The sequence below is a fragment of the Gasterosteus aculeatus genome, chromosome 15, assembly GCF_964276395.1.
Source record: "Gasterosteus aculeatus chromosome 15, fGasAcu3.hap1.1, whole genome shotgun sequence".
NCBI lineage: Eukaryota > Metazoa > Chordata > Actinopteri > Perciformes > Gasterosteidae > Gasterosteus > Gasterosteus aculeatus.
The window spans coordinates 802,828-825,000 of NC_135703.1; the positions used below are offsets into that span (position 1 = coordinate 802,828).

The 22,173-nt window shown below is 49.4% G+C and overlaps 1 protein-coding gene across 3 annotated transcripts in view; it reads right to left on the reverse strand.

Annotated features, from left to right (window-relative positions):
* Window positions 1-1,900: 1,900 nt before the first annotated feature.
* npas3 (neuronal PAS domain protein 3) overlaps window positions 1,901-22,173 on the reverse strand; it is a 136,753-nt gene continuing 116,480 nt past the window's right edge. For all 3 annotated transcript variants that reach the window (XM_078089191.1, XM_078089193.1, XM_078089192.1), the window contains 7 exons: window positions 21,345-21,525; window positions 11,791-11,909; window positions 10,066-10,259; window positions 8,184-8,290; window positions 4,264-4,411; window positions 3,911-4,026; window positions 1,901-3,641 (listed from right to left, as the gene is read on the reverse strand). In XM_078089191.1, coding sequence (XP_077945317.1) covers window positions 2,017-3,641; window positions 3,911-4,026; window positions 4,264-4,411; window positions 8,184-8,290; window positions 10,066-10,259; window positions 11,791-11,909; window positions 21,345-21,525 — 2,490 coding nt within the window. In that variant the 3' untranslated portion in view covers window positions 1,901-2,016. The remainder of the gene's footprint in view (window positions 3,642-3,910; window positions 4,027-4,263; window positions 4,412-8,183; window positions 8,291-10,065; window positions 10,260-11,790; window positions 11,910-21,344; window positions 21,526-22,173) is intronic.

Sequence of the window (22,173 nt, forward strand, 5' to 3'; positions counted from 1 at the left end):
GCCACCGGGCACGAAATCCCACAAACCTCCACTGGTTTCACTAAGACGGCATATAGAGGGGGCGAGGCCGGGGGGGAGGCTCCGCCCCTCCCCCCCCCCCCCCCCCCACGCGGGAGAGCACAGAGAAGACAAAGGACAGAACAGCGACAGTAGCTCGGTATATACTGCATATAGTCACACACACAGAGGGGTCGCCATGGAGACCCTTTGACAGCCAGTGACACGAAACACGTCGGAAACACGGTAATACGGCTTAACCACACGGGGGGGGGCGAGGGGAGGGGGGGGGGGCTGCCAACTTTAAAAAGAGGGTTTCAGTCTTTATTTTTTAGAAAAAAATGAAAGGTTTGAATGAAGGAGAATCACAGTGTTTTTACACTAAACTCTTTTTTTTGTTTCTTTTTTTGGCAACGGAGGCTGGGAAGAAAAAAACACGCAACGAAGACAACATACTAAACATCGTTTCAAGGAAAGTGATCATTTTCTTCCTCAAAAAATATTTCTTTTTCGCAGTTATTGATTGTTTGATTGATTGATTGACAATGCATGTCTCTGTTACAATCTCCTTGTTGATATGTGTGTTTGTTTTCGTTCACAGGGTCCGGCGATGAGATGGAAGAGAGCGGATTGTTTAGGAACATCTCGTGGAGGTGATCTGGTTTAGGAAGAAGAGGAGGAGGAGGAGGAGGAGGAGGAGCTAAAAAAGAAGTAGTAGAAAATAAGACGATCAAACAGGAGCCGGTCGAGGTTTTCAACATTCATTTTTCAAGGTAACATCACGAGCGTATTAGCCTCAGTCTCACTGAGCATTAAAAGTGATTCAGTTAGAAAATACATAGAAAGCAAAACGGCGCCCGTGATGAAGCTCCGTGGCTCCGCCCCTTCAGGCCCGATCACATCGAGCCGTTTCTCTTGTTCTTCACAACAACAGAGGGACGTGCTGCTGACTTCCAGGTCCTAAGGTTCTCGCCGTGTTCTGACTTTCCTGAAGGCCAGAAGATTAAAAAAATACAGAACAGGAAGTTAAACCGTTCCCCCTCCAAAATAAAACCAATGAGCATGTCAACGAGCTGCGGGTCGGTTTCCAGCACCCAGGTCAGCCAGCTGAGTCGGGGTCACTGATCGGTCGGTAGCACCATGGGTCTGTAGACCGAGGGGAGGAAATGTGGACGTGAAGGTCAAAGGTCGAGAGATGTGGAGGAGATGTGGAGCAGGTGAGCGACCTGTAAGGTAAACTCCTGGGACCAGACAGGAAGTAGTAACATTCGATCATTCACAGGTCGTTGCCCGGCTGAAATTGCTTTTTTTTGTTTCTTCTTTTGATTCGTAAGTTAAAATCTGAGCGAGAATATTTTATAAAAAGAAAAAAAAAGAAGGAAATGAAAAAGGAGAAAACAGCAAAAAGTCCTTTGAAAGGTTGTTGTCTCTGAGACCTTTTTGTTGGAGGGCGGAGCCCCCCCCCCCTCACGGCATGGGGGCAGAGTCCCCCCCCTCACGGCATGGGGGCAGAGACCCCCCCCCTCACGGCATGGGGGCAGACCCCCCTCTGGAGGTCCATGAGGAGAAGCAGACGAGGTCACACCTTCGCAGAGATGCAAACAGGTGAAACAACAAGAGGCCAAAAAGTTCTTTACAGTAAAGAAAGTCAGAGTCTGTTTCAAGAGAAAACTTACTGATTGCGAGAGAGAGAGGGGGAGAGGAGGGGGGAGGAGGGGGGAGGGGGGGGGGGGGGGGGGGGGGGGGGGAGAAAAGGTTGAAAAAGCAGGGGATGTTTGAGGGTCATTCCCGTCTATTACACAAGCTCAGTGGCTCAGATTCAAAGTGCTGGAGTACATCTGTCACCCCTCCCCCCCCCCCCCCCCCCTCCCCCGTCCCTCCCTCCCCCCCCTCCCCCGTCCCTCCCCCCTCGGGAACACAGTGCCGTGTTGGTAGAAGATAGGGAGTAAATAGTTGTTTGTTTGTTCCTCTTTTGTACTTTGACACAGTAATGCGGTCTGTAGCCCCGCCCCCCCCACCTCAGTCCTCCTTCCTCTCCATGGCGGTCTGCGCGGCGTGGATCCCGTTGCCGTGGATCCCGTTGCCGTGGATCCCGTTGCCGTAGACCGGAAACGGCAGCGAGGAGAACAGCCCCTCCGCCGTGGTGAATACGTTGGCCGCCGCGGGCATCTGGCCCCCCAGGGCGCCGTTCCCCACGCCGTTCCCCGCGGAGCTGGCAAAGGGCCCGGCCGACGCCACCGCCGCCGCCGACATGTTGAGCCGGTGCACGTGATGGTAGAGCATCTCCATGGGGGTCTTGGGGTCCAGGCCGAAGCCCGAGCTGTCTACAAAGTTCATGGCGGCGTTGGGGAGCAGGTTCCCTTGCGCCATGGCGAGGGTGACGTCGGCTGGCGCGTACCTGATGGTGCCGGTGGTGTAGACCCGCGACGGGGCCGTGGCGCCAGCGGAGGCCAGGGTGACCCCCGTGACCCGGTGGACCAGCGGCATCACCACGTTGCCGGCCTGCAGGCGCTGCAGCGCCTCCAGGTCGCCGGAGTACAGCAGGGACGATGAGGAGGAGGTGGAGGAGGAGGAGCAGGAGGAGGTGGGGGTGCCTTGCTGCTTGTCCCGCGGGGAGGCGGAGAGCGGCGGGGACAGGGGGTCGGCGGAGGAGCCGTTGGAGGGAGGCGCCAAGCCGGCGGCGGAGGGCGGCCCAGAGGGACTCCCGTTGTAGGGAGGTTTCCTCGCTCCTCCCGCGCCCCCCTCTGCCCCAGGAGGGGTGAGGACGGAGTCGGGGATGGCGCCCTGGAGGGAGCCCCCCTGCGGCGAGGGGAAGCCCTCGCTGGAGCCCGGCGGCGGCCCCGGCTTGGAGGTCATGCTGTACGGCGACTCGTTGCGGTGGATCTCCCGGTTGGGCGGGAAGTTCCAGATGCTGCTGTCGTTGTCGAAGTTGATGGGCTCCGCCATCTCCGTCTTGATCTTCAGCCCCGAGGACGGCGAGGCGGCCGGGGCGAGTAGGAGGGCGGGGCCGGTGGGCGCGGCCTCAGCGGGGTCGACCAGCCCGGTTGCGTCTCCCATGGCGGCGGGGCTGTGAGCGGTTGGCGGGGAGAGGCGGAGTCTCCTGCCCCGGGACCCGTCCCACTTCTGCACTTTTCTCCTTTTCCGCCCCTTCTGCAGCTTGCCGCCGCCGCCGTCGCACTCTTGCACGCCTCCTTCCTCCTCCTCGTCATCGTCCTCCTCCTCCTCCTCGGATGAAGACGTTAGTGAGTTGTGCAGCTGCACGTCTTCCCCTTCGCCGTAGTGCTCCACCTTAATGTGAAGCCCGCCGAGACTGCCCAGTCCCCCCATGGCGCCCAGTCCCCCCAACCCTCCCAGTGCGGCTAACTTCCCGAGCCTGCCTGCATCATCTCCTCCTCCTCCTCCACCTCCTCCTCCTCCCCTTGCCTCCTCCCGCTCCTCCCCCTCCCCGTCCGAGGCCTCCAGGCTGTCGTCGCTCTCCTGGCTCTCGGGGTTGCTGGAGCTGTCGCCCTCCTCCTGGCGCTTCACCTCCTGCTCGGAGGAGCGGTGCGGTTGGCCGGGTTGCTGCTGGCGCCGGCTCTCCGTCTCCGGGTCCTCGCGCTCTGATTGGCTGCTCGGCTTCCCCTCCGACTTGGCATTCTCGTTGTCTGGGGGGGGAACACACGGGTTTGAAATCCCCAGATTCAGTTTAGCGTTTAGCACTCAGCGCTTGTTAGCTTGTTAGCATGTTAGCTTTGTGACTGGGACTCATCTAGTAAGAAGCTCAAGGAATGTGTCTGTCTCCCTGTTTGGTGTTGCCGTTTGAGACCACCTACAGGTGGTAACACGTAGCATGTAGCATGTAGCATGTAGGAGTCACAAGCTGTCACTCGGGGTCCATGTTGCTGAAATACTTGATCTCCACCCTTACACCTACCGGAGGTCTCTTTGGACTCGGACTCGGAGTCGGAGGTCTCGGAGGACTCGGAGGTCTTCTCTGGCAGGGGGGGCAGCTGGGCGAGGTCCATGGGCGTGTCTTTGTACTCGTGGTTGCTGCGCAGAGACACAGGAAAGGGCGCTTTACAGATTCAATAAGGAGCCTCACACACACTGTCGGCTGTAAATATCTATAGTTTAAGTCCATAGATACAAATCAGTGCAACATGAAAGATGCATCTTTCTTTCATGTTAAAATCTCCAAGACAAACAAAAGGCCTCATTCATTTGAACATGAAAGACAACGTGTGTGGGGGAAGTGACACTGAGGCCAGGTGACCTCTGACCTCTGACCTCAGGACGTAGTTGACCCAGATGACGTTCTTCTCGTTGGCGTTCTTGGCGTTGATGGCGACGGTGGCGCTGGACTGGATCCAGATGTAACCGCTGTTCTTCTGGATCCACCGGTAGTACTTCGTCACACACTGACCCTTGTTTATCACTGGGGGGGAGGAGGGGGAGAGAGGGGGTTGTTATGTCATGCTGGATTTTCTTTGATTTTCTATCTGTCAGACTTCACTGTAACCGAAGGAGAGGGGGGCGGGGTCATCAGATGTCATGTGACAGCTGGCTGAGAGCTGCTGCCGCCATTAATCAGACGTGTGTGTGTGTGTGTGTGTGTGTGTGTGTGTGTGTGTGTGTGATGTCTCACTTGTTCTATATTAATGAGTTGCAGATTTAAACATTATGTTTTCATTCATAACGATAATGTTTTATCTATATATATATATATAGATGTATATGTATATATATAAGTGTATATATATGTGCCTGTACAGCATCAATGTGGCCGGGTGAAAGGTCAGGTATTAATGACAGTGACTGAAAGGCGTCTGATTGGCTGATGTTCATTGGGGAGGCGGCCTGAGGGGAGGAGGAGGAGCTTCTTTTGTATCTGGTGGGTCAGTAAATCAATAAATCAGACTTCTTTCTCCTTTCTGCTCCTTTAGCTCCATCAGCACACCTGACGGAGCTGCGGAAGTAACTGCCGCCCTCCACCAGATAGCGCTGTGTCACCGCGGGAGGAGACGTCCCCCCCCCCCCCCCCCCCCCCCCCCCCCCCCCCCCCCCCCACCACCCACGCCCCCACCCCGGCCCCCCCCCCCCCTCATGACACATGACAGCATGCAGGCAGTAAATTTGGCTAAATTAACCACTAAATGGTTATCTCAAGCAATATGTATCGGCATTAATCAGGAGCTGCTCACACAAACAGTCAGGGACCAGAAGCCGGGCCGCAGGATCCCCCCCCCACCAGACCCCCCCCCGACCCCCCCGGTTTATTAGGGCCACAAATGGCTTCTCCACAGAGGAGAAAGATAGAGAAAGTCGAGGGGTGATTTATATAAAAAGAAGGCCAGTAATTAAAAACTATTAGAAGCTAATAGCATTGTTTAAGACGACGTCCCCGGGGCCGCGGGGGGGGGGGGGGGGGGGCGTTATTCACTCGCTGCTCAGCTATTCATAAACCGGGGGGGGGCTTGTTTGCATGTTAAGGCAGAGATGGTGAGATCGCGTCACCTTGAATGTGACCTTGCTTTGTTTGTACAGCAGAGTAAATAACGACACACACACACACACACACACACACACACACACACACACACACACACACACACACACCTATGGAACCGAGCTGCCAGCTGAAGTTCACCGTGTTCAATCCGTCGTATCTGGTGATAATTTATGATGTTGAGCCTTTATTTTGAAGGCGTCTGTGTCAGTGACTCTTCATAGAAGAAGAACGGCCTCGGTTCATGAGTACAGATATTCATTTGACGTAATCTCCCGTTAGACTTCGGCTACACAGTTAGCATAGCTTAGCATGTACTGGTCCATTTTAAGAGTTGTTAGCTGGTCGCCACGCCGACGGACCATTTGTTATCAATAACAATATGAATGAGATATGAATCTCTTTATTCTGAGCTCATACAGCTGTGGGAGTGATCGATGGATCGATCTGAGAGGAGGAGACCGCTCACTAACCCGGTCCAAAAGACCTCCTCCTCCTCCTCCTCCCTTCCTCCCTCCCTCCCTCCCTTCCTCCCTCCCTCTCTCTATTTGCAGGTGAGGTTTACACATTTGAATCCCCCCTTTCCTTAAATCTCTGCCCTCTCTGATCAGCCTCTAATGAAGAGGAGAGGGAGAGGGGGAGAGGAGGAGAGGGGGAGGAGAGTAGGAGTGGGAGAGCGGGGGAGGAGAGGGGGAGAGAGCTGGAGGCTCGCCCCAGGCTGCAGGAGAGAGGCCGACAGATTAAAGGAGTCCTATTCCCTTTTGAACCCCCCCACTCACTCTCTCTTTCACTCAATGTCACCCCCTCGCCGTTGCCTCCCCCTTCAGTGTTTACCTCCCCCTTTATTCACTCCTCTGCTCACTTTAATCTGCTGGATTTCCTCCAGCAGATTAAAGTGGAGCTAATTCTCTGGTGTGAAATTGGGCTGTGGAACCATCTTCTCCTCTGAAGACCTCCTCCTGAGAGAGAAGGTCTCTCTCTCCTTTCCCACTGCACTTGAACGCCTCTCGGCCGCCTTCCAACTTCCTGTGTGCGTCCTCCTGCTTCTCTCTGTTTCTTCCCTTGCTTTGCTCTGACGAAGACTCCTGTTCTTCATCTTCTCTCCTCCTCGTTTCTCTCCCAAGAACTTTATTCCTTATATTTATTAGAGAAGAACTCTTGTCCCCACCCTGTCTCCCTCTTTCTCTGTCCTCACATGTCCTCTCTTCTAGTGTCTCCTTTTCTTCCGTCTCTTTGAGATGGTTCAGAGACGATGAGCTTGTCTCTCGTTCCTTCACGTTTCTCTGAGAAGAGACGAATCCGACGAGTATTTCTCTGTTTCTCTGCACACAAATCTCTTCCCCCCTTCCTCCCCCTTCCTCCCCCCTCCTCCCCCCTCCCCGTTCTGACCTCGGCTCAGAGTAATGACAGAGACTTAGTAGGGAGACAGAGGAGGATCACGCCTCGTCCTCCGCTTAAAAAGAAGCCTTTTAACATTTAGATCCCTGCTCAGAGAAGCGGCTCTTCCTCTAAGATACACCTTGATCGATTCCCTGGGGGGGGGGAGGGGGAGAGGGGGGGGGGCAATAATCCCTCCAAAGAGAGCTGCTGCTGAGCTGCAAACACTGAAAACACCTTTTTCCCACCTGAAGACGACGGGTTTTAAATGAATTTATTAACCTGTCCACGTCTCTGGAACTGTTTATTCCTAAATATCCTAAAAATCTTCTAAAAATCCATCCAGCATGTTGTTTGCTCCAAGGCAGAAGAAGGGACACGAGGGACACGAGGGACACGAGGGACATGAGGGACACGAGGGACATGAGGGTCTTTCATTGGATGAACAGAACCTTCATGGCGAGTTTCAGCTTGAGGGGGAATTACAAAGACGGAAGGAAAAGGTTCCCCGTCCACAGAGTACTTGTCTCTCATCGTATTTCAACATGAAACCTACAAGAAAACGTCCACTTAGACAGACGACCTCACCCACATAACGGGTGAGACGGGTGAGACGGAATCATCACAGTCACACAATCAGCAAGTTCGCAGAGGCTGAGAATTAAAACTGCCCCCGAAAAGAGAAGGAAAATCTGACAAAGAGAGACGGGGGGAGAGAGGGGGGGAGATGGGGGAGAGACGGGGAGAGAGAGGGGAGAGACGGGGGGATAGATGGGAGAGAAAACCATCTCTTCCTGAACGCTTCCTTCCTTCCACTTTTCACGTGTCTTTTCAGGAGAAGAAACAGAATAAAAGGCGACTATTTAAACCTGGCTGACCCCCTGGAGGCTGATAATCTGCCCCCCCCCCCCCCCCGTCGCCCCCCCCCCCCCCTCCCCGTCTGACCCGCCGGGCCACCGTACCGCCACTTCCTGATTGCCACTCTGGATGCTCATTGCTCACGATTCTCTTTGTTGGAGGGATTGAAAAAGTTCCAAGGAGCTTCAGTTCATGCTTCTCTTTTTTTGTCATATGAAAAGGTGGAATGTGTAAAAGTAATTTGACGGTAACTTCATGTACAAGTACATGTGTGTACTTGTACATGAAGTGTACTGGAGTGTGTGTCTGCTAAATTAAAGACTTGAATTAAAAACTCTGCCACATTCTTTGAATGAAATAAAAGTTGTGGAGCTCAGTTGCGGTTTGAACTTGAATCACTTCCTGATTCCTGACAGACTCTCGCTCGGTCCAATCGGTGAGGAGCACCGGGTCAGCTGGTACTCACGGTCCAGGTGACACTCTCTGATCCCCTCCACGTCCTCGGCGTGGATGAACTGGTAGCACCTCCTCCCCACCACGTCCGCCGGCGCCAAGTCCATGTAGTCGCTTATCCTGGAGCACAGGGGGGGGGGGGGGGGGGGGGGGGGTGAGCACAACGTGGGGGTCTACTTCCTTCTAGAATACCAGCGTGAAAAGAATTCGGGTCAAAGAACTGTCGTCCATCTCTGATGGGGGAAACGTGCAGACAGAGAGATGCCTCATTCAGACAGGAAGTGGCCCTCAGGGGGGCGGGGGGGGGGGGGGGGGGGGGGGCACTTCCTGTCGTATCATCATCTGCTCGCATTGTGTCTCCACAAGAAAGGCAATCTGCCCCCCATCAACCCTCCCTCTCTTTTTATAATAAAACAGGATTTTTTCCTTCTTCTGCTCTTTTGATCCCCCCCCCCCCCCCCCCTAAGTGAGATGGCGATCCATCAGCAGCACATTTCACCGTTAAACCGAAGAGGATTGGGTCGAACCCCCTCATGAATAACAAGCTCCGCTTCTCGGGGGGCGACAGAATAGAGTCTTATGTTTGACACCATAATAATAGTATAATATTAGGATAATAATAGGATAATAATAGTGTAATTATAGGATAATAATAGGATAATAATAGTGTAATTATAGGATAATAATAGTGTAATAATAGGATAATAATAGGATAATAATAGTGTAATTATAGGATAATAATAGTGTAATAATAGGATAATAATAGTGTAATAATAGGATAATAATAGGATAATAATAGTGTAATTATAGGATAATAATAGTGTAATAATAGGATAATAATAGTGTAATTATAGGATAATAATAGGATAATAATAGTGTAATTATAGGATAATAATAGTGTAATAATAGGATAATAATAGTGTAATTATAGGATAATAATAGGATAATAATAGTGTAATTATAGGATAATAATAGTGTAATAATAGGATAATAATAGTGTAATAATAGGATAATAATAGGATAATAATAGTGTAATTATAGGATAATAATAGTGTAATAATAGGATAATAATAGTGTAATTATAGGATAATAATAGGATAATAATAGTGTAATTATAGGATAATAATAGTGTAATAATAGGATAATAATAGTGTAATAATAGGATAATAATAGGATAATAATAGTGTAATTATAGGATAATAATAGTGTAATAATAGGATAATAATAGTGTAATAATAGGATAATAATAGGATAATAATAGTGTAATTATAGGATAATAATAGTGTAATAATAGGATAATAATAGTGTAATAATAGGATAATAATAGGATTATAATAGTGTAATTATAGGATAATAATAGTGTAATAATAGGATAATAATAGTTTAATAATAGGATAATAATAGTTTAATAATAGGATAATAATAGTTTAATAATAGGATAATAATAGTGTAATAATAGTTTAATAATAGGATAATAATAGTTTAATAATAGGATAATATAGCATGATAATAGTTTAATAATAGGATAATATAGCATAATAATAGTTTAATAATAGGATAATATAGCATAATTGGAGTATAATAATTGTATAATAATGCCATAATAATACTATAATAATAGTATAATGATAGGATAATAGTAGTATATTAATAGTATAATATAGCATAATAACAGGATAATAACAGTGTAACAATGCCATAATAATAGTATAATAATTGTATAATAATAGATATTAATAGATATTTGACATAACTTAAAAATTAAACTCGTCTGATGAACTTGTTTCTCAAATAGCTTGAATTAAAGTGCAGGATAAAATTTGAAATGTCTAAATGACCGTTTATCGGTTGATGATTCAGTGCAGCTCGTCACATATTTGGCGCTTTGATCCCACCTGTTCTCGCAGTAGACGAACTTGAGGTCCATGTTGACCCGGGTCACGAACATCTGGCAGTCGATGCGGACCTCGTTGATGGTGGGGGGGGGCAGGGCGTGAGCCACCACCACCATCCCTATGATCTGATTGGGCACCGAGCGGCTGTGCGTCAGAGCCATCCTGATGCGCAGGCGCCCCGTGACGTGGATCACCTGACCAAACACATATGAAATATACATTATTAAACATAGAAGACACATTGTTATCCTATTTTCTTTACCCAGAATGCTTTGGGAGGCGTCAAAGAATGTTTTCTGGCTTCTTATTGTGACCTTAATTATTATTATTAACGGCCATAAATCCTGACCAGTTATAATAAATACAATAGAATTATTGGTAAAAGTATAGAACGTGTGTCATCAATACATATTTTTCATGCAGTTATATAAAATAAAACAAAAGCATTTCTTAACATCCATAAATTACTTAAATTACAGTTTTCTTTTCTTTGATGAGGTCACGTTAACGGAAAATATTAGTTTTTTATAAGTGATCATAAATGATCATAAATCTCCTGCTTTTAGTCTAAACATGTTCACACAGAGTCGTGAGGTGGCGCCTTGCTCAAGGGCACCTCTACAGCGAGGCAGACCAGACCAGTGTGTGCGTCTGTGCGCGTGTGTGTGTCTGTGTGTGTGTGTGTGTGTGCGTCTGTGCGCGTGTGTGTGTGTCTGTGTGTGTGTGTGCGTGCGTCACTGACTCCAAACGTGTGTAGTGAAATATTCATGCGTGTGTATGAATATTCATGTGCGCCTCTGCTGTGATCTGCATGTGATGTGTGAGTCTGCCAGGTGGAGCACGGTACACGGCACACACAGACACACAACCACACACACACACACACACACACTCTGCATGATGATGTTGCTTAAACAACAAAATAAAACCCTTCTGTCTGCTGCCAATATTATAATATTTGTTGAAAAAATCAATTAAAAAGTGAATCAGTAAATATCAGTAAGTTGTAACATTTTGTCTTTGAAGCAGATTGTCGTCGTCTCTCACACACACACACACACGCACAAAGACTCGCACACACACACACACACACACACACACACTGTGTAGAGTCACAGAGGGTCACTTCATGTGATGACAGATGTTAAGACAATAAGCTCGTGGATGAAAATATATTCTTGTCTTCAAGGAAATCACATTAAGACGCACTAAAACACACACAGACACACACACACACACACTCAAAGACACAGATGTGTTGGTCAGATAACATGATCCCATCTTCCTGTGAAGGAAGAGTCAGCAGGCTTAGCATGTTAACGCTGATCCTGTGTGTGTGTGTGTGTGTGTCCCTAACACACAACAGAAAGAACACAAACACAATGTCTGTCCTTTTGACTCTGATGATTCTGAACTTGGATTAAAGTTTCCCTCTGTAGGAAGCATGAACAAGGAAGTGAGAAGAAGGAAGTGAGAAGGAGGAAGTGAGAAGGAGGAAGTGAGAAGGAGGAAGTGAGAAGGAGGAAGTGAGAAGGAGGACGTGAGAAGAAGGAAGTGAGAAGGAGGAAGTGAGAAGAAGGAAGTGATGAGAAGGAAGTGAGAAGGAGGAAGTGAGAAGGAAGTGAGATGGAAGTGAGAAGGAGGACGTGAGAAGGAGGAAGTGAGAAGGAGGAAGTGAGAAGAAGGAAGTGAGAAGGAGGAAGTGAGAAGGAGGAAGTCGCTCACCTTGTATCCGGAGGACTTGATGTGCACTCCTCTCTTGGTGAGCGTCGACTTCATCCTCACGAAGAAGGATCGTTCCAGCAGGTTGTCGGCGGCCAGGAGACTCGGACTGCTGGACTCCACTGAGGAAACAAACAACAACAACAACAACAACATGAGGAGAGAAACTCACAACAACATCACAGGAAACCAAGTGATTCCAACTTCAACCCACACACACTATGTACACATGTATACACACTATATACACACATATACACACTATATACACATATGTACATATACACATATACGTGGTCTCTGGTGGTCTCTGGTCTCTAGTGGTCTCCGTGGGGAACAGGAAGTGACTCAAAGTCAGAATAAAAGTCGTACTTGGATCCATAATCCATAATAAAAGGTTTCTTCTGTTTGATGCAAACATTCACTCATTCTTCTTATTAAAGAAAGAATTATAGTTATTCTTCTACATGAGACTCTTTCTTCTAATATGTTTCTGTGTAGCGCTGATAGTTTCCCCTCCTACACAACACGCACACATACGCACACACACACGCACACACACGCACACACACACACGCACACACGCACACACACACACACACACACGCACACGCTCGCAGGTCTCTGGTGGACGCGGCGGTTTGATCACGCTGATACGTGTTGACAACGTCTAATCTGAAAAAATTGAAAGAAATGAATTAATATGCAAATTCATCCTTTACAATATAAATGTCCTTGAAGAGAGTGAGACAAGAGGGAGGGAGGGACGAAGGGGGGAGGGAGGACGTAAGAGACAAATATAAATGAGACTGAAGAGGAGAAAAACTAAAGTGAGAACAGAGGGGAAAAGAAAGAAGTAGAGATGGAAAGAGAGAAAAACAAGGAGGAAGGAAGGAAGGAGGAAGGAAGGAAGGGAATGAAACAGGTGGAAGAGAAGGAAAGGACGTAAGAGACAAACATAAAACAGAGAGAAGAAGATAAAAACTGAAGCGAGAACAGAGAAGGACGAGAGAAGGACCAACAGAAGGTGAGAGGATGAAATGAGTGAGTGAGGGAGACAAACGAGACGCAAAAGTGGGAGGAGACACAGACAAATATGTGAGGGAGAGAAAAGGAGAGAGGGAATAAAGGTGATGGGAGTAAAGAGAAGAAGAGAAGAGAGTAAAGGAAGGAAAGGAAAAGAGAGAAGGAGACAAAACCTAGGAGATAGGACGAGAAGGAAACACGGGTGAGTCAAAGGGGAGAGAAAAAGAAGGAGGTGAGCGAGGAGGAGGGAGGATAAGGATGGAGGAAACAGCCCCCCTCCCTCCGTCAGTCGGCCTCGGTCCTCCAGGAAATCAGCTCCGATCTGACGGAGGAATAATGATGATGGAGGGAGGGGGGGAGGACGGACAGTCGACAGGGGAGCAGGACTCCCCCTTTTCCTCCCTCTCTCCCTCTGTCTGTCTCCCTCTTTGTTATTCACTTTGAATTAATAGGATTAGTTTCCCCACAGAATCACACGCACACACACACACACACACACACACACACACACACACACACACACACACACACACACACACACACACACACACACACACACACACAGATATCACTTTCATTGTCATACACACCCGGTTTCCCCTTTCATTTACACACACACACACACACACATCAACACCTCCTCCCTAGAATGTGTGTGTGTGTGTCTGTGTGTGTGTGTGTGCGTCTGCATGAGGGACATGAAGATGAATGTAAGTAGAAGAAGAAGAAAGCGACGCGGAGGAGAATCACATGAAGAAGAAGTGAGGTGACGGAGGCGCTGAGGGTGAAGGAGGAGGAGAAGACAAACAGCCGAGGGGCCGCGTGGCCTCGGAGGTGTTTCCTCATTCTGCTCGGCGCCGTGGCGTCTTCGGGGACGCCGCTCCTACAAGACGCAGATTAGCGCTACAAAGGCAGCAGGTGTCTGCCGGCTGCCACTCGGGGGCCTAATTATCTACGGCACGGAAACTTCTCCCACGTCTGAAGGACAAATGATTCATTAGAAAGAACAACTCACCTCCGCCCGCGATCTTTGGACAATACCCAGAGTGCCGAGGGGCTCCTAACAGGCGCGCGAGTCTCGGCGGGGCGCTGCGTCATTGTCAGGCGGCGTGGCGGCCGGTTCAGAGAGCCCGTTGTGTCCGACTGATAACCAGCCGGCGTGACGAGCGGGCGGGAAAGAGACAACCGGCCGGGGTCACCGTGACCTCCGTCGGCACGGCGACGCGGCGACGGAGGAGGGAGACGGATGTAATCGGTTCAACAAGCAGACATGGCGTCCTGTGCGGTGACCAGCAGGGGGCGACTCCTTTACAGAGCGTAAAGCAGCGGGGGGCTTGAGGGGCGGAGCTACACGCTGATTAATCATCACTGTAATTAAGTTACAGTGATTCTTTGACTCGAGAGATTGTTGCTATAAAAGAGACAAACGTATTTAAATTAGGATACTCTTCCTCCTGCTGCTCCTCCTCCTCCTCCTCCGCCCGGGGAGGTGAGAAGATCCAACTTCCAGAGAAACTTGTCCTTGCTTCCGCTCTTTATGCTAAGCTAAGCTAAGCTAACCACGGCAGAGAGGTCGTTCCTTTGAAACAACAAAACCCCAGCGGCAGGAGCTCAGGGACCTCAGGGAGGTGGCGGGCGAGAGGCAATCATGACAAATGTGCAGAAGTAACCTAAACATACAGCGTATAGACACACACAGACACACACACAGAGACACACACACACAGACACACACACAGACACACACACAGACACACAGACACACACACAGACACACAAGGCATTCATCACAGACGGGAGTATTGTCAGGGAAAGTTTAATTGTGTAAACACTCTGTAACTGTCCTGTCATATCGCCTCCTCTCCGGCTCACTATCGCCTCCTCCGCTGTAATTGAATTGCTACCGTCAGTGGGGGAGGAGGGAGGAGGGAGGAGGGGGGAGAGGGGAGGAGGGGGGAGGCGAGACTCGCCTTATGAATAGAATGTGTTTCCTATCAGGCGGGTTTTGACAAATTGTGTCAGCAAGAAAAGACCAAGTGATCATTTTTCAGTTTACTGAACGATGAAGAAGAGGAGGAGGAGAAAGAGGAAGAAGAGGAGGAGGAGGAGGGAGAGGAAGAAGAGGAGGAGGAGGAGAAAGAGGAAGAAGCGAAGGAGGAGAAAAGGGGGGCAGTGTGTCTGTGTGTAGTTGTGTGTGTCTGTGTGTAGTTGTGTGTGTCTGTGTAGTTGTGTGTGTCTGTGTGTAGCTAGGGTCTCCTCCTTTCTCCCTCCCTCCCTCTCTCCTCTCCTCCCCCTTTTCTCATCCATCACCATCTTCCTCCTCTCGCTTTGATAAGAGAAGAAGACTTTTATTTTGACAGTCTCATCAGGACAATGAGCTCAAATCAAACAGCGCCCTGATAGTCTGGAGACGCCTTGATCCCGGCTTTGTCTTTCTTTCTCTCCTCTTGTCCCCCCCTCCCCCCCTCCCTCCCTCCCTCCCCCCTCAGTGATCTCCATGTGACAGGACTCCTAAGGCCTCTCTGAGCTCCCTCCTCTTCCTCTTCTGGGAACCGATCCGCAAGGGAAGTGGAAGAGAGTAAACGCAGGAGAGACAGGAGACAAGGGGGGAGTCGATAGTGAGGAAGGAAGGGAGAAAACATTAAAGGAGGGAGGAAGGGGTTAGTTATGAAGGTCATGTGACCGTGGCGTGCGTCTGCGTCGGCGCACTGGTTTCACTTCCTGGTTGTAAAGTCGAGCGTGTGTTGCAGAGCGATTCACCTCCAGGTAAGAGACGCGTAAGGGACACGCAAGGGACACGCAAGGGACACGCAAGGGACATGTAAGGGACACGCAAGGGACACGCAAGGGACATGTAAGGGACAAGTAAGGGACACGCAAGGGACACGTAAGGGACACGCAAGGGACACGCAATGGACGCGTAAGGGACACGCAAGGGACATGCAAGGGACACGTAAGGGACACGCAAGGACACATAAGGGACTCCTGCGTGTCTCTCTGAAAACGCAGAAGCATAAACTTTACTCGAACATGAAGTCCTGTCAAAGTGTCGATAAAGAGGAGAAGAGTGAACGAGAGAAAAATGAGTTTTCTCTGATATGGAAGCTGGTCTTTGTTTTGAAAGAGGTCAGAGGTCACGAGGACACTTTAACACATAATAGAGATGTGATAATAAGTAATTGTCCTCTACCCGCATAATTGCTTTTAGAGAGACAGATGTGATATAAGAAAGAGTGACAGAGAGCGTAGAGGGAGAGGGGGGGGGGGGTCTGGGGGACAGGGGGGGGGGGGGGGCATCAGGGAACATAAACAAGAAAACAAACATAAACAAACAGCACAAAGCTCAGTTTTTCCACAGAGAACCCGGGTACCTAAACGCAGCGTCAAGCTGCCACTAGTTGGACATTTACTCTGAAGACGCTCCATCACAAGACCCTGTCTCACATCCTGTCTCTCTGTCCTCACATCCCGTCTGTCTGTCCTCACATCCCGTCTGTCTGTCCCCACATCGTGTCTCTCTGTCCTCACATCCCGTCTGTCTGTCCTCACATCCTGTCTGTCCGTCCTCACATCCTGTCTGTCTGTCCTCACATCCCGTCTCTCTGTCCTCACATCCCGTCTCTCTGTCCTCACATCCTGTCTGTCCGTCCTCACATCCCGTCTGTCTGTCCTCACATCCCGTCTGTCTGTCCCCACATCGTGTCTCTCTGTCCTCACATCCCGTCTGTCTGTCCTCACATCCCGTCTGTCTGTCCTCACATCCTGTCTGTCTGTCCTCACATCCTGTCTGTCCGTCCTCACATCCTGTCTGTCTGTCCTCACATCCCGTCTGTCTGTCCTCACATCCTGTCTGTCTGTCCTCACATCCCGTCTGTCCGTCCTCACACCCTGTCTGTCCGTCCTCACATCCTGTCTGTCTGTCCTCACATCCTGTCTGTCTGTCCTCACATCCCGTCTGTCTGTCCTCACATCCTGTCTGTCTGTCCTCACATCCCGTCTGTCCGTCCTCACACCCTGTCTGTCCGTCCTCACATCCTGTCTGTCTGTCCTCACATCCTGTCTGTCCGTCCTCACATCCTGTCTGTCTGTCCTCACATCCCGTCTGTCTGTCCTCACATCCTGTCTGTCTGTCCTCACATCCCGTCTGTCCGTCCTCACACCCTGTCTGTCCGTCCTCACATCCTGTCTGTCTGTCCTCACATCCTGTCTGTCTGTCCTCACATCCCGTCTGTCAGACGATTATTAATAATCTTACAAAACGTGGGTGGAGGAGGATTCAGTAACAGGTACAAAAGTACTTCACACACACACACACACACACACACACACACACACACACACACACACACACACACACACACACACACACACACACTCTCTCTGCATGTCTCAAATTAAAAGTTGAGTCATTGGGCCTTGAGTCCCCCCCGTTATCGGCGCTGTGACAGGCCGATAGAGGAGAGGAGCGCTCCATTTGTCGTCGGGGGCCTCCCGTTATCTGAGCTCCTTTGTAAACAGCCTCCCGTCCTCGTTAAGGAGCCTAATTAGAAAACGTCTAATAATAATGGCCCGTGATTGGCCATTGTGTACTCAGGAGACCCCATTGACTGCGCCGGGCGGTTTGATAAAACTCAACCAAACGGATCATTTGGTTTTAGCAATAATCCTCCAACCTCTGAGAAAGTTCTTTGTTTGCCTCGAGTGGTTTAAAAACACACTTGTGACTCTGATTGAATTAATGTGGACTGAATCATCGTGAGAGACAAGAGCAGCGACGCAACACGTCATGTGACCAGTCACATGGTACAATTAATGAATGATTTGATGAAGATGAGCGAGGAAAGAAGTGACCACCAAGCGGACACACACACACGCACACACACGCACACACACACACACACACACACACACACACACACACACACACGCACACAGAGCTCGTCCTTGGGCAGCGTTTTAATGACATTAATTGTAGGTGACTGTAAACTTGCGTAATTATGATGAATGTGAGTGATTATGACCCCCCCCCCCCCCCCCCGTTGTGCTAATTGTGTAATTAGCAACAATAATCAGACTTATGATGTTGAAATAAGGCGACGCCGCGGATGATTAGCCGGCGAGAAGCTAATAAGTGCTTGTTTCAGAACCACCACGAGGATGCAGGTCGGGTTGGTTCCTCACGTTGTAATATTTATATATATGTGTATATAATATATATATATATATACATATATAGTGTTATTGTGAGGTACTGAAGAGCAGCTCCCTCCATCATGATGATGCCTCTGATGACATCAGCATGGGGTCAAGCAGTTTCTTTAAACACCGCCTGTCGCCGGGTTCGAAGGTCACGTTAAATAAAGATGAACTGGAGCAGCATGAGCCAACGTTACAACAAACCTGCTCAGAGTGAAGACGGAAGCTTATTTCCTTCCGATGTCGGAGGTGTCGGCTCGTCATGTTTTAAAAGTCTTTGTTGACTCGCTTCAAAAAAAGAACCTTGAACCTCATTTTGAGGGATTTTAGTCAAATTGCGTCATGTGCTTTTAAAGATGATTCCACTTAAGAGCAAGAGGGGGATGAAAGGGGAGCTTCAAAAGGAAGATCTCTCCCCTCCCTCCCTCTCCCCCCCCCTCCCTCCCTCTCCCCCTCCCTCCCTGCCAAGGTCATCTGTGTTTTAGCTCCACTCTCAATACTTTATGAGTGGAGGATGGGGTCGGCTGATGTGAAATGACGGACAGGTCAGCCTGCTTATTAACTTTAATAAAGAAGATGGTGGAGACGGTGAACTTCTGAAGGCAACGGGGCGACTTGTTGAATCCACGATGGGAGATTATCAACATGTGTCAGAAAACAGCAAGAGCAACTGGACGTAATGTGAGATCGAAAGATCACGAAAGACCTCCGGCTTCATTGAGATATCCTACAATCTCAGGGTTTACTGGTTTAAACCTGACTGACTGTTTACTGGTTTAAACCTGACTGACTGTTTACTGGTTTAAACCTGACTGACGGTTTACTGGTTTAAACCTGACTGACTGTTTACTGGTTTAAACCTGACTGATTGTTCACTGGTTTAAACCTGACTGACGGTTTACTGGTTTAAACCTGACTGATGGTTTACTGGTTTAAACCTGCCTGACGGTTTACTTGTTTAAACCTGCCTGACAGTTCACTGGTTTAAACCTGACTGACGGTTCACTGTTTTAAACCTGACTGACGGTTTACTGTTTTAAACCTGACTGACGGTTCACTGGTTTAAACCTGACTGACGGTTTACTGTTTTAAACCTGACTGACGGTTCACTGGTTTAAACCTGACTGACGGTTTACTGGTTTAAACCTGACTGACGGTTCACTGGTTTAAACCTGACTGACGGTTTACTGTTTTAAACCTGACTGACGGTTCACTGGTTTAAACCTGACTGACGGTTTACTGGTTTAAACCTGACTGATGGTTTACTGGTTTAAACCTGCCTGACGGTTTACTTGTTTAAACCTGACTGATTGTTTACTGGTTTAAACCTGACTGACGGTTTACTGTTTTAAACCTGACTGATTGTTTACTGGTTTAAACCTGACTGACGGTTTACTGTTTTAAACCTGACTGACGGTTTACTTGTTTAAACCCGACTGACGGTTCACTGGTTTAAACCCGACTGACGGTTTACTGTTTTAAACCTGACTGACGGTTTACTTGTTTAAACCTGACTGATTGTTTACTGGTTTAAACCTGACTGACGGTTTACTGTTTTAAACCTGACTGATGGTTTGCTGGTTTAAACCTGACTGATAGTTTACTGGTTTAGACCTTCCTGTTCAGTGTTATTTTCCTAACCCTGACTGACATGAGCAGCATAACAAGCAGACGACTTGTGTTCCGTCCAGCTGATCAACCGATTGATCATGATCATTGAATCATTAAAGGTGCAAAGACACCATGTGACCTCTATGAACCAACCACACTCCACACTGACGGTGGACCCCGAGTGAGAAACCCGGAGCCCCCCCCCCCCCCCCCGGTGAGGGAGGACGAGGGGAACAAAGACGCCCCGAGGAGGAGGAGAAAACGATGTCAACAAATGGACTGAGGAGGAAACACTAATGATGTGGAAACGTTTACTCGGCGTCTGGAGAGGAGGATGCTGGGAAATGAACGTTAGCGAAAACAACACAAAGTAGCAACCGCATCCTGTCGGCCGTTGTCCTTAGAAACCGGCCCTGCAGGAGGAGGAGCAGCACTTCCTTCTTCCTGGAAGTCCTTCCTGCCCCGACGATCTCGGAGTGAGCTCCTCTTTCAGTCCAGAGTGACAGCTGAGCTAAGGCCCGCCCCCTCCCGGGAGGCGCTCAGGGATTCACGCCGGCCCTCCTCCTCTCCTCCTCCAGACTGAATTAACATGAAAGCACATCCATGAATCCTAATCGCGCCTCCTTCCGTGGTCACATGATCACTTGGGATAACTCCTTCACATACATACATGCCCCCCCCCCCCCCCCCGCCCCCCGTCCCCGTCTTTTCTCTTTCCTTTGGACAAATTAACATTGCTAAGCACTCATAGACATTCAAACACGTCCCAACATCCCCGGCCTCCCCTCCCTCCCTCCCCTCCCTCCCAGCCTCCCGGCCTCCCCTCCTTCTCCTCCTCCTCTCAGACAAATTAACATGGCAGAACAAACACCTTTGCCCCCCCCCTTTCTTTCTCTCTCCCCCGTCAAATTAACTTGGGCAATCACAAAGACATTTAGACCTCTCTGTCCCTCTCTGTCTGTCCCCCCCTCTCCCTCTCTCTCTCTCTCTCTCTCTCTGCATTGAGGAAACACGGCTCTATCTTTCAGATCTCCTCCTTATCCTCCTCTGCAGACATATTGACATTGACTGCTGATGGGGGGGTTTGGGGGGAGGGTTTGGGGGGAGGAGGGGAGGAGGGTCGAGATGCTCAACTCAAGTTAGAACTTTTTTTTTTTCCAGAAAGTCAAAGAACAGAAAAAAAGAACAAGAAACCTCAAACGTGGAACTCCAATTAATTGGAAGCGGCTCCTCAGCCGTCGCCGGCGCCAATCAGCCGGGAACAAAATCCGCGGCAGATCTAATTACCGCGGCGTCTCCGAGGACCCCGGCCGGCCGCCCAGCCAAACCCCCCCACCTTGTTTGAACAGGCTGATGAACTGAGGGACTCGATGGATATCAAGTCATTTTGTTTAATTTATAAATGGATTTTGCTCCTAATACTTAAATTACCATCAGCGTGAGGGAGGGAGGGAGGGAGGGAGGAGCACAACGAGGAGAGAGGAGGTGAGGAAAAGGAGGGATGGGAGAAAAGAAGGTGCTACACTTGTTTGTGTTTAATAAAGATGGTCAAATACTCAGTTGACCTTTCGTCCCTCCTTCCCATTCATGACCTTTCCTTTCATCTCTCCTTCGTCCTCTTCGTCCTCTTTCATCTTCCCTGAGACCATTTGGCTCTTTTCTCTCTCTTCTTGGTTTTTATGGTGATACACGAGTCATGCAGACGCCCCTCGCTCACTCCCTACCTGGCTCCGGCGTCTCCGAGGGCGAGGAGGAGGAGGCGGAGGAGGCCCCGTCCTCGTTGACGTTCCCCTGGGACAGGGACAGGCCTCGGCCCGGGGGCAGCTTCATGCCGAGCTGCTCCGCCATCTCCACGTGGTCTCCAGGGTGGACGTAGTCGAAGACGCTGCTGCCCGTCAGCTCCACCTGCGGGGACAAAGGGGCGGGACTTCGTCAGTCCTCCACCTACGGGATCACGGGTCACTAACTAGCAATATTTGTCCTCCTCTTTATCTAATCAGACTTTTACTCTCTTCATGCATCTTCCAGCTTCCTCCTCCTCCGCCTCCTCCTCCTCCACCTCCACCTCCTCCTCCACCTCCACCTCCTCCTCCTCCTCCACCTCCTCCTCCTCCTCCACTAATTTGTCCCTCAGCGAATTTTCATTCTCATGGAAATAGATAAATAAGCTTCCTCTTCCCTTCACCTTAAAGACTCTCATTAGCGCCGATGGAAGCGGATTTGTCTTTGTTCGTTGGGGACGAGACGAGGGAGCGCCGCCAAAACCGCAACGTCGTGCTACACAATCACACAGCGCGCACAAACAGCATGGAGCTTATAAACACTTTTGTTTAATTAAAAAACACAATTAACTGCACGATTTTCCACGGGATCACGTGAGCGACCTGTTGGTCGTTTTAACATAAAACACGTGCGTGCTAATCTGGCTATGTGCTGCACGGTTGTGTGTGTGCGTGTGTGTGTGTGTGTGTGTTGAGTTTTTGGGGGTCCACTGGGACAAAGAGGATTACATGGGTGTAATCCCTTTAATAAGAAATCCCTTTAAGGCAATTT